Genomic DNA, 17,389 nt, shown 5'->3' with positions numbered 1-17,389 from the left:
TCGCCATTCCTTCTGTAAAATACAGAATGATTATAATACAGAATAATAATAAAAAAAAAAAAAATAGCAATAATTATACCGACAAACAGCCGTCATTTATACGGAAAATGAATTAACGTCTTAACGCCAGCTAAGTCAGACAATTTCAGGATAGGCCGTGAACATAGACATTCAATAGATTACTAGCCCTTCACCAATTTGAATAAATATGTATAGCAAGATTTTCAAGATAATAGTGATATACCAGTGTTATTTTATGTTTCGGTCACTTTCCTGCCGAGTGGACAGCGCATTGGATGCGTACAGTGGCAGGATGTTTGTGAACGTCTAGGTGGGAGAGTTTTCTTCGCCCCATGTGAGAGACCAGTATCCTGCTTATTGGAGGATTGAAGTGGCTTGAAAAAAGTTCCACCTTTGGTCTCTAGAGGATTTCTCGATTTTCTAACCTTTAATCCACCCGTGGTAAGATAGGTTTACAAACTTTCGTAGGTAAACTTCACAAAAACAAACAAAAAAAAAAAAAAAATTACTGCACACTATCATCAATAATAATATTAATACAATTTATAACTTACTTCTCAGAAAAGCCTTGAATATGAAGAATTTTCATCTGTTTGAGAATAGTTGTTTTTCCTGATTCACCAGAACCTGTAGGGAAAAAAAAAAACTGTAGACAAACTGTTGTGTGATCCACTGTTACAATTTTCGCAATGTCATCAGTATTAATGAACATTGAATACATTTCTCCTACTAACAACGACAACAATAATAATTATTATTTGGTAGTAATTTTTAAATAAATTCTGTAGTTAGTTTGTATACGAGGCTTACCGAAAATATATACGACAGAATTTTTTTTTTTTTTTTTTTTCATATATCAACCGTATCGAAGGATATTGGTAACATGTGACATAAAAGAGATGGCGCTTGACTCATTCCTGAGTGAGTTGATAAAGTGCAAGCCTATTTTCGTTGCATTGTGAAATGAGTGAGTTCAAGAAGCAACGCCAAGAATCCGATGGATTGGAAATTTCTTCCTCCAAACCAGCCCATGAATGAATCAGAGTATTTGCCGAACCATCCTCTGATACCATCGAGATGTAATTCTTAGAAATGGCTCAACAATGGTCATCCGGTTTCTGTACCATGGCACGGCAACATTACGCATAGTCTTGATTATCCAGGAATTCTTCAGCAAGAACAGTATTATTTATTTACCAGATTTGAACTTCTAAGATTTGCTTTCCCTCCTTTTCCTTAAAATGACAAGTACAAAAGTACTGTAACTCAACGAAATTTCCTCATAAATTCTGCATTCGATATTTTTGACCAGCTGCTTCAAAGTGTGCAATGCGAAAATTTTTCTCAGAAAATAATCCAACTCATTATATTTTAAGTTTGGAAAGTTTGAGTTAAGAACTAAAACGCAAAAGAATCTTGGAGCCGGAAAAAAAAAAATTAAAAACTTAGTATGTGATACTTTCAATATCGCATTTAATAAATGCGACATTGAAAGTATCACATACTAAGTTGGGCGCCTGATAGTGTAAGTAGACTCATGGTAGGAGATCAAAGTCGCGTTTAAGAATTACAATAATTTTGAATCATTCCAGTGCTTTCTGAGTGCGAAACTACGGAAAAATGGCTACAATTCGAAAACTGTGCACTGTTATGATTTTCATATTTATAACAAAAAGAAAATACTCGATTTTCCAAGGGTTTTTATTATTTATCTATTTATTATTATTTTATAAATAGTAATATCCGTCATTGTGCAAGAAGTATGGTAACATGTATATCAATATCAAGGAGTTGGATTTTGCATTCGTTCTGCATGTATTGATATACGCAAAGAATATTCTCGCAATGTAATGCTAATATTCTGAAGATTGAAACTAGAATCATGATTGATACAATTATATAACTATATTGCGTTATTTAAAAAAAATAAACAGAAAATTAATTCAAAATTATTTTATTAAGTAGGGAAAAATATTTTTCTTTCAGAAAAAAAAGTTTGAGTTAAGAACTAAAACGCAAATGAATCTTGGAGCCGGAAAAAAAAAATTTAAAAAAAAGCGCCCACTGTCTTCCTTATAAGGGATGGCAGTCATTTAATAATCATCTGCAAACAAAAACGCAGAACTTTTTCATTCCAGTATCCTAATTAATTTTTTTGATGCTCAGAAATGATTTAGAAGTCGGTAGTATTCTTGTTTCCTAGATTCCTAAAATTCAAAGAGTGCAACGTCCACATCTAGATTACTGTGCTCACGTCTGGTCGTCTGGATTCTTTGGAAGGGGTAGGAAAAACTTCAACCAACAGGCTATGGACCACGTCCATAGCCTGTTGGTTGAAGATTAGATGCGTTAACTCAGCCAACCAGACTAGCCTTTTTTCGTCGTAATTGTCTTAAGAATCGTTCAATCTATCTAGAAACAAGGATTTATACACATGTATTTCAGCTTCTTCCTTGGGGAGGGAAAGAATATGTAAAAATTCAATATAGCACTTATAAATAAACTCGATTGCAATCATATGACCAGTCTTTAAAAAATAAAAATAATAAAAATAGAGAATAAAATAAACGTCTGATATTTCGTTTAATACCACAATGCGAAGAAGTCATAAATTTAGGATTATGTTAGAAAGTTTATAATAAACAAAAATTACATTTTAAATGTTTATAATGATTTCAAATGAAGAGACATAAAAAAAAAAAAAAACATGATATTGTGCAATAATAGCAAATGGCAATCATACCAGATGTTTAATGTAGTGTGTAAATTATTAATGCATACGACCAGCTAGAAGATCAGTTCCCGTATGTATAAGCCATGGGTTCATCTGTATGAATGCACGTGAATGCTTCCACTCGAAACTTAATAAAAGTTGAAATCAAATGACAAAATTGAATAATGTGAGTTTAACGAGCAATGAACATAGCATTTCAGAAAGCTACCGACTTGAATGATGTCATTCATGAAATATAGAAAAGGACATGTGTTCTGTATCTTTAAGATAATATAATAGTATGTAAATTATTACTAATTTATTATTATTCTTGCTATTTGACGGTACTTCACTGGAGTCTTGGGACTTGCACCACACAGAATACACAATCCACCGTCTGCTTTATAACATAAACTAACAACTACGCAGTATTTTTGTCTGTTAATAGCATGTATTTTTGGTCGATTTTGCCCTGTTTTGCGGGAGGAAAAAAAGGGGAAAAACAATGTTATAAATCAAAGAGAATTTATAATTTATTATTATTTTTAATGTATGAGAGTACTTACACATGAAACCAATAAAAATAAGCATGAAAACAAAATTTATGTAGTTTCTATCCCCCCCCCCCCCCGCTCACTGTATTTCTTGTTCAAATATCAGTAAATTTGTTATCCGAGAGATTATTTTATCAGGAGGGTCTTCCAACCATATACAACACAAATATGAAAGCGATACTACAGTTCGTACTATTTGCATTGAGTCAATGTTTTGATAACGCTAACAATACAGTCATTCACTAATTCTAGGCTGTAGGATTGCAAACATGGTCTCCAGGAGGTTTCGCTGATATCTTCTTTTAGTTCAGATATGAAGCGGTATTGTAGATAAATCCAAACGTGTCGCTTGACTACCGAGAACTGCTAACCATGTATACAGGAGCGGCTCCAGACAAATCAAATATTTGAACTTAAAAGATAGGACAAACTGCGTATAGATGAGGAATAATAGAATCTGCCAATTCTGAAATGAAATATCAGTCCTTTATTTAAAGGGAGAGTGGGCACGTTACATTCTAAGTGGAGGCACGAATGCTATTTTGTTGCTTATGTTGTCTGGAATACATCAAATGATAGTATAAATATTCAGAAATTATTTAGGGCTGTTTCTGGATATCTGTAAAGTATAAAAAACAAACGAAGAGGATTTTATGATCGCTGCAGTAACGTACTAAGCAATTTTGAGTTCGATGGAATTTTTGTGCACATGAAAAAATACTAATGCGTATGCTCCAATTGAAGAACGACTTCTAGTTATTAGTTCTAATCATTTTTAATCTAAGGTAATAATTAAAATCATATGAAAATTTTATATAAATTTTCAACGACCTAACTACTGCCATTAGGCCAGCATCCACCTATACGCACCAGTGATGACATTGATGGGGGAATCAAATATCGATTTTTTTTTTCAAGTAATTCAAAAATGTATTCAAAAATGTTAATATAATCTCATATTTCAAATTATACATTTAGATATATGGGATTATATTAACATTTTTGAATACATTTTGGAATTGAAAAAAAAAAAATCTGATATTTGATTCCCCATCAGTGTCATCACTGGTGTGTATAATCTGGATGCTGGCTCAGCCGACCACCAGAATAAAGGCTCACGAATAAAGGGACTCCTTTGTGTAAATATGTTTATCGATTCGCAAAATACCAGTAAAAGAAAAAAAAAAGTTTCTAATAGAAAAAAAGAACTGTGAATCACTGCCATAGAGCATCAAAATGTATTACATAGATAAAAATGCAATGATATATAGGCGTGTAAATAATAAAGTAAAACATTAAATATGCCAATAATAATAATAATAATAATAATAATAATAATAATAATAATAATAATAATAATAATAATAATCTTGGAACTAAGGAGAGGGAAGACACATAGTACTATAATGTAGAGATTCGCAACACTCATTTATGTACGTAGTATAAATACACAGATAGTAGAAATATATGTGTACCAAAATTAAAAATTTAATATATATATATATATATATATAATTTCAAACTAAACTCTCTGAGAAAGCAAATTTAGTAATAATATCATTATTGCAACTAGATGAATCAATGCAAATTGAATGTTGTGCTTAGTGCCACCAGCAAAAGATATGCAGACCGTGCACGGAAAAAAAGAAAAAAAAGGCAATGCACTCTTGTAATAAAATGCTTTTGTTATAAGAGAACTCTATTTTCGGAGCAGCTTAGTCTTTAGAGGCACCAGTCCGAATAATAATTCTATGAAAAAAAAAAAGATCATAACCTGAGTAGGATACTTGAGAAAGAAAGAAAGAAACACTTCGGAATGAATGAATGGAATCATTTGTAGTTAGTGGAAAGTGCGGTTTTGTGTTCAGTGTTGTTGTTTTATATTCTTCTTATTATTGTTATATTTTTTTGAAAGCTAAAAATCACTGACAACCAGCGTGACTATTATTTCAATTATTGAATAGGTTCACTATGGGTAGGACGGGAAAAGAAATAACCTACTCTAGGCACTAAATTAAAAAAAAAAAAAAAAAACCCTGAAATAAACATAACTATATACAATGAAGAAATAACTGATATCACAAGTGTGGCGTAGCGAGTGTTTCATGCTCTCAGGGAGGGAAATTTGCGTCATACCTAGTTTAACACCAGAGGAAACTAATGCATCTATTTCCCTTTTCGCTTCCCCCAGTGTATTGCAAAATCTAAAAAGAAAACAATCAACCATAGTAGATAGTACTGGATTAGTAGAAACAATGTAAGATAAAATACCCAACTCTAATGTTGAATTCAGAAAACAGAAAAAAAAATGCAAGAAATGTATGAAAATTATCATTTGAATTCTGTCAACGAAAAAACATCACTTTTAGTGACTTGAAACTAAGTGTTGTTTTTCAAAAGTTTTTTTTTTTTTTTTGTAATGATTGTAAGGAAGTGTGTAATGATGTAATGTTTTATGTAGTACTATCGTAAGATCCTGTACACCCACTGAGGATATCTCAGGAATTTGATGATGACAAATCTTCCTGCTTATTTCGCTGTTATCAGTACACATAAACGTTGGAAGTATTATAGCCAAGATAGTTGAAGAAATGCTAAAACTGGCCAATTCTGCAAAAATTAAGAGTTGGACCGCCTGTTGTCTATCGCCAAACATGTTTTTAACAAATCTTAACTTATCCTTTCATGAGGAAGAAAACAACAACAATAAAAAAAATAAAAAAAAAACTTCATGCTTTTTTTCATCGAATCATTATGTTCCCTGAGGCATTAATGAAAATCGGCATCTCACTTAACAAGCAAGGAAACGACCAAAGCTTACGAGATAATGGACCTACTTAGTATCTCCAACTAAAGGCTAAGTTAAAAGGCTAATATAAAATTTTAATTAATGAAGAGTAATTTAAACACGTACCTGGTTGTATATTTATGGAAGACGAAGCTAAAATATTCGGAGCCAACCTTGATTGAGCCGAGAACATACGGTGCATACGTAGTGATGCATAAGACAGATAAACAAGAAAAATGAATCAAATGGAGTATAAATTTTGAAAAGGAGAGTTTTCAAAGTAAAAATATTTAGTTTTCAAAATTTATAGTCCATTTGATTTATGATTTGTCATATTAAAACTCAGTTGCCAAGACAAAAAAAAAAAAAAAAAAAGTTGAGAGTAGGCAAATCGTCAATATCTAAAATTTAGATCTAAAAGTGTACTGTCAACTCATTTTAGGGGATAAACAAGATCGTCTTAGAACGCTTATTTATCAAAATATTCACGAAATTTCAATGACGATTTGTATACAGTGTATTCTTTATTATTTAGTCAATATTTCTTTGAAGCACTTTTCTGGGTGTAAAATTAGCTGTATGTAAATCATCAGTAACAAAACTGTTCTCTCTCTCTCTCACTTTCTGTTTTTCTCTGAGCGACGAGAAATGATAATTCACAATGCCTTTAATATGTTTAAGCTCAGAAACACTTCCTTCTGTCGCAGAAATGATAACAAGTATAGTTAGTGAATTTTTTATGGCAAGATCTGTATGTGAAGAGACCTTGTTTATTAATTTTTAATTCATTTAAAAATGTGTAAATATTGTAAATAGTTTCTATATTATCGATATCACAATTGTCCCTTCCTTTTAAATAAATTATAAGGTCCGTGCAATATTTAAATAGTTAATCTTCCAGTAAAGAGTTTAAAATAAAGAATATAACTCTTATTACCCCTTTTTCATTCTTCGGTAGGCTTAACAGCTTCTGGCTTTCGCCATCAAGTTAGGCCTAATAGTGATCTATGCGTAATATTAATCAACCGAAAAATTTCTTCTTCATCTGTAATATTTCATTGAAGTTTTGATAAGCATACCTACACGTACTTTTTGATGTTATTACTCTTTCATGAAGGTTTTCCTCAGCTGTAGTAGATTATGTAATAGTAGTAGATAATGATTATGTTTCACAAGACTGGATCACAAAAGGAATACGTGGATAAGAAATCAAGCCAAAGTCTCTGACATCATAGGAAGAGTGAAACATCTGAAGTGTCAAAGGGCTGGGCATATTGCTCGAAGACAAAAATCAACGACGGACAAAAGACGTACCGGATTGGATTCCACAAAAGGAAAATCGACCACGACGCAGACCTAAATCACGGTGGATTTATGATATGATCAGATTTGCAGGAGTGACATGGGAAAGGAGAGCCATGGACAGGCAGTTTTAGAGTAATCTTGGAAAGGCTTTCATCCAGCAGTGGATCGACAATGGTTGTTGATGATGATGATGAATGATTATGTTTATCCACAATCAGGATTTTTTACATTAAATTAAATGTAAGCAATTGCAACATTAAATTTCAGTTCTTTGTCTTACGCTATTTTTCTTACTCTAATAAATTCTCTTAAAATATCATATTAAATGATACTTGAGGATCTAAAGTGAAAAATTTGTACACATACCGGCTACTGAATTAGAACCCTTGAAGAAGATACACGTTAATGTCACTTACGCAGCGTATATGCAAAATAGTTAGTCACGTGAATCACCAGGTGTTTTAGGCAACTGTTTAAGAATGCTGCTGGCCAGTAATCGTCAATGTTGATCACGATGGGAAAAACAGAGGATCTTTCTGAGTTCGGTAAAAGCCTTCTTGTGGGTGCCCTCTGACTGCAGCCACGATTTTGTAAACAACAGTCAGTTGACTGGTTTCTCAAAAGGTAGGATATCCCAGGTCTTTAATCAGTGGAAAAATAACCCACATTGCTTATTTAAGAGGCATAACTGTGGTTTTAAGACAGTCTGTCAGGAAGGAGATCGCAGTTGTCTGAGAAGATTTGGACAAACAAGAATTCCCTGTGTGCACTGCAGCATTTGACCGAAGCATTTAATGAAGGCTGTTCCTGTCATACCTCATCACCGAACTATGCAGACAATTGAAGAGGATCGGTACTAGCAGTCGCATGCCTATACGGAAACCACTGATTTCTGAGAAGAAATTTTTTTTATTGTCCATTCTGAAACCACCATGTTGCTTTGTTTGGTTTCTGGAACAGGATTTATGGATTATATTAATCCTTAGCCTACCTACTGTATTGAAACTTTTATGACGCTCACACCTTTCGTGGTTATGATAAAAGTTTATGTACGTTGGATCATTTCCATACTTGTTAGTAATAACTCCGACTTCTCTAGAGAATTTAATGAAATTTTGTTTTTTACGATTTGAATATTGCATTACATAGGATCAATTTAGTGACAATATCTAGTAAAACGATTAGAAATAGGCAAAGTAGAAACGACACTTTAGTTTGATGGAACTGAATTAAATTTGGTATTTGGGAAATTCCATATTTAAGGGAAAATTACAAATTATAATAAATAAATAAATTACTTCCAGCATATAAGCTAAAAAAAAACTTCGCAAACTACATTTTGGAATGGCTACAGCACTTTTGCAAATCAAGCACACGATATTATTAAACGACTGCACAAAACCATATTTTTCGGTCCAGCTATCCTGAAACTGCCGTTTTGGTTTGGTTTCTAGAGTAGGAGGTTTCGAATTATTTAACCCTCGACCAACCCACAATACAAATGTGCTGTAGATTTTATAGCTTCGCAACCTTTCCTGGATGGGATTGTCATAATAATAAACATATTTTTATTATATTTAAGAGATTTTTTGGTGAATTATTTTCAAGTTTAAGAAAGATTAAAACTTAATTTTTAAGTTTAAGAAAGCTAATCAATGGAACTTTCTTGTTATGAGGTTATGAGGAATAGAAAATAAGCTTAAAAAAGATAATTAATGATTTTTCTTTCATTTTCTTCCCCTCCCCCCTGCAAAGTATTTCTGTAGGAAATAGGCAAACTTGTTACAATCAATTTAAAGCAGGGATGCACAAACTTGTTAAAGCCGAAGGCCGAATAGTTCCACTGTTACTTATGTGAGGGCCGCCAAAACAAAAAACAAAAAAACTTGAAAGTTATCTACCATATATTGTTTATTTTATTTATACCTATCATAATTGTTATGATAGGTATAAAAAAAGGTAATAAAAAGTAAGTGAATTTAATTTGATGCGTGACATTTCATTGATTTGACAATTGTTTTGATATTTGGTTCGAGTTTTGTAGTAGCCACCCGCAAAATTGATTCTAAATTTTCATCAGTCAAGCGGTTCCTATTTTTCGATTTGTTAACATTCATGACTGAAAAAGTTTGTTCACAAATATATGTTGAGCCAAAGAGGCTTGCACATTTTAATGCATTATCTAGCAACCCTTTATAATTATTTTCATCGACACAACGATAGAAGTTTAATAAATTGCCTTCGTGAAATTTATTTCGCAGGCTCTTATCGTTTTGAATGTCGATGAGTTCAAGCTGTGCTGCTGATTCGGGTGCATTTTCGGGCAAAATGGCAAAAGGATTGCTAAATAAATCTAGCAACGGTTTCACTTTTTTAAAATCAGAAAACCGATCCTTGAAGGCTGATATCAAGTTATCAATCTTTTCAACATACACAGTTTTGAAGTTGACATTGAACTTTTCAGAAACTTTCTTATAATTAGGAAAATGAATGTAATTCCCTGACTTCAGTTGGATTTGAAATAGATTTAACTTGTACTGAAAAGACAAAATGTGGCCGTAAAGTTGAGTAACCAATTGATCTTTGCCCTGAAGTCGCGTATTTAACGTATTTAAATGATTATTAATATCAACCAGAAAGGCTAAGTCACATAACCAATCCGGATTTTTTATGTTAGGGACGTTTTTGTTTTTTTTAATCATGAAGATTTCAATTTCATCAATTAAACTTTGAAACCGCTCCAATATTTGTCCACGACTTAGTCACCTCACTTCTGTGTAAAAAATTAAGTCACCATATTCACTTTCAATGTTTTCAAGAAACTTTTTAAATTGTCGGTGATTAAGGCCGCGGGAGTTTATAAAATTAATCGTTGAAAGCACTACTTTCATGACATGTTCAAATCCAAGTTTCTTAGGGCAGAAGCTCTCCTGGTGGATTATACAGTGGAATTGTATCAACTCATCGTCGTGCCGTCCCAAATGCTGTTTCAATAATGTTACCAATCCAGAATTAGCTCCTATCATGGAAGGAGCTCCGTCAGTCGTGATACCTTTTGGAACACTGTTCCAAAAGCCCAGTGAACATGTCATTACCTTTCGTTTGATCTGACAACGAACTCATTCCAATCAGCTCCTCACTTACCTCAAACTCTTGCGTTATTCCACGTGCAAATATTAACAACAGGGCTGTGGAAGTAATTCCAGTTGATTCATCAATAGCTAATGAAAAATACGCAAATTTCTTTGAATAAGATGGTCCTTTACATTTTCCGACATTGCAGTAATTCTTCTTTGCACAGTCATCCTGTTTAACTGAATTTTCTCAACATTTTTGGATGATTCAGGACAAACTTTTTTAGCAGCTATCTCAAGGCAATATTTAACGAAATCTCCGTCTGTAAATGGTCGGCACCTTTTTGCTATAAGGCGAGATATTTCAAAACTTATTTCTGTTGCGATTTCCGAATCTTGAATAGGTTTTGTAAACATCACTTGCTGACCTGTCAATTCTCGTTTCAAAAATGAAATCTTTTGTTTACGTAGTTCTTCGGGTAGATTTGAAATTGTGGAATGCAGACTTTCATAGTGTCTCCTTATATTGTATTCTTTTGGTATATGGCTACAGCACTTTTGCAAATCAAGCACACGATATTATTAAACGACTGCACAAAACCATATTTTTCGGTCCAGCTATCCTGAAACTGCCGTTTTTCATCCCGTAGTTTGCGTTTCCTACTTAGCAATGCTTTATCCATTGTAGAATTTATTTTTTACCGTTTCCTAGGGGTGATAATTAATTGTAGCAACCGCACCTACGAAAGCAAAATACCCATATGACAAATAGACGAATTATAAAATTTGTTAACATTATTACTAACCGATTATCGTAAGTAGACAGGCAATCGTGACGTCACAGCTACTTTGCTTTGCGCATGTACCATTTTTAAAAATTATCTATCGTGTAACTTGTTAAAGTTAAAATAATACACGATGAGGGGGACCACCAGCAAATCAATGGAGGGCCGCATGCGGCCCGCGGGCAGCGGGTCTGTGCATCCCTACTTTAAAGCAATAAACTATGCTTGTGAATTGACGCTAAGTATATAATCTTGTGTTAGTAGATTAACACAATACTGAGAATTCTCAATTTAATTTGAAATTTGAAATTTAATCATGAAGAAAAATGAAGTTTTTTTTTATTGTATTTAGTTTTAAAAGAAGAAACAGCCATAACATAAACCCTAATCTTATATTGGTAAAAACGCTTTCATTTTTGATTTAGCGCAAGAATTAAAATATTAAGAACTTAGTTATAAAGTGATGCTGAGAAAAGCCGCATTAAAAAAAATGAATTCTTTACTTCAAATACAAGCATTTAGTGAAATAAAAACGCTACGGAGCCGTGAGTGTGTGTGTGTGGGGGGGGGGGGATGCAAGATGTCTAGGGAACGACAAAAAAATTTTCTCTGGTATGTGACATTAATAAACGCGAGGTCGAGGGAAGGAGACAAAAGAATATTAAAGAAGGATCAAGATATGGAAATTGGAAAGATGAAGGAGTGGAGTGAAAAGCGGTGAGAGGAGAGATTAACACACACACACACACACACACACACACACACACACACACACACACACACACACACACACACACACACACACACACACACATCACATCACAGGAACCAAACGACGGTGAATCACACATCGATGAATGTGAGTGCAGTAAGGAATCTTGGCTCTCAGGATTAAAGAGAAAAACTGCTTCCCCCCCCCCCCTCCGGATTACAGCACTAAAGTTGTCACACTGGTAAGGAAGATGTATCCACTTTATTTTACTTCCGTACCTTTAGCGAGAGATTTTATCTTATTCATACATCAGAGGAAGCATGCGAAATTTAAGTAATCATATATATATATAGTTGGAAGGGACAATCGTTCGATGCTGTTGGCACACTCTCCCTCGATGAGTCTTTGGACTCCCTGGAGGTATCACATAATAATAATAATAATAATAATAATAATAATAATAATAATAATAATAATAATAATAATAATAATAATAATAATAATAATAATAATCTATGCGATGTGACAATATAATGTTTACATTACACACAATATAACGTTTTTTGCAGTACATGCACAAAGATGTTTGCTTTCTCCTTCCTCTATTGACTATCATACGACGGATTAGCATACAAGTGTAGCCATACTTAATTGAAAACTATAGTGCTCTCACCTAACAATAGTAGCTTGATAGTGCTGTTATACTGCTGGGCCCATTTGGATATCTTCTTGTCTATTTCTTTACTCATCCTTCGAGCAGGATCTTGAGGAGCGAAACAGTTCATCAGAATCTCCATTGTGTTGGCTTTCTAAAGTGAAAGAAAACCGATTATTTTAATACCAGCTAAGGGGGAAAAAATCAGCCCACTAGTACACACACATGAACAGGAATTTTTCTCTTGATGGAGGCAGTAATGTGAAGTAATGTGTAACGTGTGTGTCCGTGTGTACAGTATGTATGTATTTGTTCCTATTTCCTATCAAGCATATCCCTACAGTATACATTACTAACTTTATGCTATGGTTTCCTATATATAACCGATCTTAAGTGTCCTAAAGTCTGTTCCCTTTTCTCCCTTTCTCTCTCTGAATCTTGTTATTTTGGAAGACTGAAACTATGGCTCTTACAATGCTACTGGAACCCACTTGAGCTTGAGTCCTAATATAGCGCACGGCTGTACCAATAAAGCAACGAAAGTTGGCATCCGTGTGAAATTGAGTGACAAGAGAGATTTTGATTAGCATTATGAGAATGCATCTAGAGTAGTGGAGCATAACTCGTTAAAAACATAACGGCTGCAAATCTAATTTTGAATGGGCAAAAATTTGCATAACACTCTCAAAACAAATCCGAGAACTGTGTAAAAATATACAAGAGTAACACACCCTAATAATTCCGTTAATATACGCTAGATGACTAGCACATACATCACCTAGCACTAATTCACATAGGCAAATCCTTTTTTTTTATTATTAAAAACTTGGCATTTCGCAGTAAAGTTTTATCACTCTAGTCCTACAATATAGACTGTAGTACCAATGATATAAAAACTGGATTAGAAGCATTTTTTTTTCTCTGTTCAGTGGCCTTCTTCGAATACATTTATGACATTATCGGTACTTTTATTTCCTTAGGTTTTCACTTCGTCATATAAAGACAATAGTAGGCGTACCGCTATATTACAGATGTTATAACTGCAAGGAAAAGCAATGGACGCAGTGGAACAAATATAGTCATGATACAGTCCCTGCAGTATGTTGAAAAAGCGGTTGGCAATTTTTATTCAAACTTATTTCAAAAACACCCTTTGAAACCATGGAATCAGGAGAAAGTGAAATAGGTAAAGAAAAGCCTATTTAAATAGTAAAATTCTTGGTAAAACATCAAGATGGATAGATACCATCAGTCAAAAAAGCAACATTATATTGCAATGTTTAATCTGGAGATGAAGTCCTGGACAGGCAGGTTTGGAAGCAACAATTCCATGAGACCAAGGCTCAAATTGGGCTCTAGAGCCATAAGAAGAAGAAAAAGACATAAAAGCTGCTATAAATATTACGCTGGCTTATCGGTGGATCAAATTTAATTGCCAATTATTATTATTTTATTATTGTACAGACGATACCATGGAGTCCGAAGATTCATCGCGGGAGACCCAATTTATCCAGACAATCTATCATACCTCTCCTTGAACCCATTAACAGAAGAAGCACTTACAACTAGCTCTGGCAACCCATTCCCTTGAAACACAACTCCCCAAACTAAAAACACATTCCTCACACCCATACTAACTACACCTTCATTCAACTTCCAGGGATAACCCCTTGTTTTGACCCCTATAGCCTAGTGCTGAAATATCCTATAAAACCCTTTCAGAACTTAAATGTTTCTATCATATCACATCTTTTTCTCCTATCAACTAACTTCTGTAATCCGCACGCCTTCAATCTATCCTCATAGGGAACATTCCACGGACCACTCACCATCTTGGTCACTAGCCTCTGAATCCTCTCCACCGCTTCCTCATTCCCAAGAAACCCCAAGAGACCAGACCTGAGCACAGTCCACATAAGGCCTTGATACGTCCTGATGTATCAAGGTCTTATGAAGAGAAATAACAATTTCCTTATCTCTACTTGTTAATGTATTTTTCAATAGCCAAGTAATATAACGGGCTACCTTAGCAATATGTCCTCTAAACTTCAACTCTCCGTCTACTACCACCCCCTAAATGTCAAGCTTCCTCTATTTTACATTTTCGGATTTGTTTTAGAGGAATAATAATACATACTTATTTTATTATCATAATTTTATTATAAATTATTTTATAAAATAAATGAATTCTCTAAATCCTTTTATTTCCCAAAGTGAAGTAGGCCGAACTCCTTTAGTTAGCTTATATAACTAAATTATTCATTTAAATGAATTAATTGAATAATACTTATTATATTTTTGTAAAGTCATTAGTTCTTAAAATAGCCCCCTCCCCTCTAAAAATGTGTTTCGTATCCGTATCCTGTGCGTGTTCTGATTAATCTGATTAAATGAAACTAATGATGCATTCAGAAATAAATAAATAAATAAATAGAATGTAATATGAAATGAACTACAGGCTGATCAAATTAATGTATATAGTCTCAAGAGAATGGAGTTAAACGCATACTATCTAAATAAATAAATTCATACTATGCTAATACCTAGGGGCGACTCGTGCATAGGCACTACGGAACTGCAGCACCTCCAATTTTTCTCGATATATAAATATATTTATTAATTTATTTATATTTGCTTGTAATATTTAATTTTATCATCAACAATCCTATATAATTCTCTTATTTTGTAAAAAAAAAAGTAATAAATATCCATCTTGCAGCACTTAGGAGGGCGAAGGACGCTGGCAGCATTGTGTTTACTACAGTGTCATATTGCTATATGTCGCGTAGCATGTCATTGTGAGATGCGAGCTATTAGCGTAATATGGCACTGTCCGTCACGCAGTTCCACTGTTGTTTATATGCAGTTTGCGCCAGTAGTCGAGTGTTCGTAGAGCTTATCGTGTTTACTCCGTCTCTTTAAATATTTGGACATCACAATTAAAGACATAACATTTGTTATAGTAATTTTTAAGTAATTTTGAATTATACTAAACTGTATAATTTTATCGATAATAAACAATATTCTTTCATGTTTAATTTTTTTTTAAATTTTTACCATAATTTTTGATATTTTAGCCAAACATGTATACACTGTACTTACAGTGTGTATGTGTGTATATTTCGAAAGTTGCAGCACCCCCACGATTTCAAGCCAAGAGCAGCTACTGCTAATACTCGAAGTTATCTTTGAATTAATGTTGAGATACGTTATATTCCATCTTATCTGGTTATGATTCAGGTGCTTTTGTTTGACTTTTAATTAATTCTGACTGATTATTTATTTATTTATTTATTTTCGATACTGGAACTTTGACAAACAATGACGTGATCATTTTAAGTTTTTCGAGAGAAAGCGAGAGAGATATATTTGATTGATGACTTGTAACTACGCTAGCCATATTATTCCCTATGTGGAAATGATTTAATCAACGATGATTTTATTTGTTATACAGAATAACAAGTTCGGAAAATTTGTTGAAAAGGATAGCGTTTACTATGAGAAAATTCCAAAGCATTTCTACAATGGTTTATTTGTTTGGTATTTTAATAAACACCAAGAGATCATGTCTGAATGTTTATTTTATAGAATCCTCAGTAAAAGTTTATCAAAGAAGCTACCTTAAATATTTTTCTGTTTAATTTCTATTATATTTTTTATAATAGAAATGATTTCATAACCTATATTATGATTATCAGCATAATAATATGTATTAGTTGAAAGAAAGCAAATATTAGTTTTAACATTCAATTACTTACCTGATTTTTTTAAAATCTTATTTCCTTGAAGACATCAGATCTTGCAGATCAGTGCAGTTACTTTTCACCCTTTGACTTCCGTCATGCAGCTATCCGAATTGCTATTGTTCCGCATGACATACAATCCATGCAAATATTACTTGGAGACCAATCTCAAACGCTACTATGCCATAGATTTTATCCTCCTTCCTTATTAGACAACTCCGTTCTGCTGTAACAGTCTCTATCACTAGACAACAGCGGCATAGCTGAAACAACCAGGTTAAGGTCCAGATTAGAGATGTCACGCTGTCTGTTATCGTTTGTTTGTGGATTATGAAAGCAGAGAAAAAAATCATGTTCATATCGAACGGTTTACATTTCCTACCTCTAGCAAAACTGGAAGATTCCATTGAAAACGAAAATTGAGTGCAATTTATTGAAGTGCGTTCTTACAGATGTAATCCTTTGTTAGCTGCCACTGAAATGAAACTGGAACCACAAGTTAGCTTGTCAGGTGCGTAAAATGTTCAAATTTGGAAATATTTCTTTAATTGCTTACTTATAGATGTTTAACAAGATTTATTTATAGCATCTGAAGCAGCAATTGTGTAAATTTTTAGGAGGTACAGGAGTGCCAGATATAGAAATTTTTGAAGTACAGTTCAAAAGAATTAACATCAATCCACTATTGGTTTATCTGATTAGGGTGATTTCACATAGCGATATGCACTACCGCACAGCTGAATTGGAAACAACGTCTAGGTGTGATTCGTGTAGTATGATTGTTTTTTTAACGAAGGCGAGTTAAGTCAGTCTCATACAGTAATAGCAGGTTTAAATAATCAATATAGTTATAGCAAGCTTAAATAATCAATTAACTAAAGTTTTTAATATTTTTCTTTTAAGTAACATAAATTGTAGAAGAAAAGTTATATGCTTATTTTTAATTTAATTAAAATTGAATACAAATTAACCTGTCTAAAATCTGGAAGGATGGATCTATCTCCATGGAAACAAAGTTGAGGATTTTGGATGCAATAGT

The 17,389-nt window shown here is 33.3% G+C and overlaps 1 protein-coding gene across 2 annotated transcripts in view; it reads right to left on the bottom strand.

The window, feature by feature from the left end:
- LOC150110298 (guanine nucleotide-binding protein G(s) subunit alpha-like) overlaps nt 1-16,581 on the bottom strand; it is a 57,290-nt gene extending 40,709 nt beyond the window's left edge. The window contains exons 1-3 of one of the 2 annotated variants that reach the window (XM_090392607.1): nt 16,366-16,581; nt 12,626-12,761; nt 576-648 (exon numbers count right to left, since the gene is read on the bottom strand). In XM_090392607.1, coding sequence (XP_090248733.1) covers nt 576-648; nt 12,626-12,749 — 197 coding nt within the window. In that variant the 5' untranslated portion in view covers nt 12,750-12,761; nt 16,366-16,581. The remainder of the gene's footprint in view (nt 1-575; nt 649-12,625; nt 12,762-16,365) is intronic. The other variant, XM_090392617.1, reaches the window with a different exon arrangement.
- Between the last annotated feature and the right edge of the window lie 808 nt (nt 16,582-17,389).

This window comes from Typopeltis vanoorti, chromosome 1 (assembly GCF_054136105.1).
Source record: "Typopeltis vanoorti isolate ZY-2024b chromosome 1, IOZ_Tvanoo_1.0, whole genome shotgun sequence".
NCBI lineage: Eukaryota > Metazoa > Arthropoda > Arachnida > Uropygi > Thelyphonidae > Typopeltis > Typopeltis vanoorti.
Note: the sequence above shows the minus strand (reverse complement) of the source record. Positions and strands in the feature narration are given on the sequence as shown.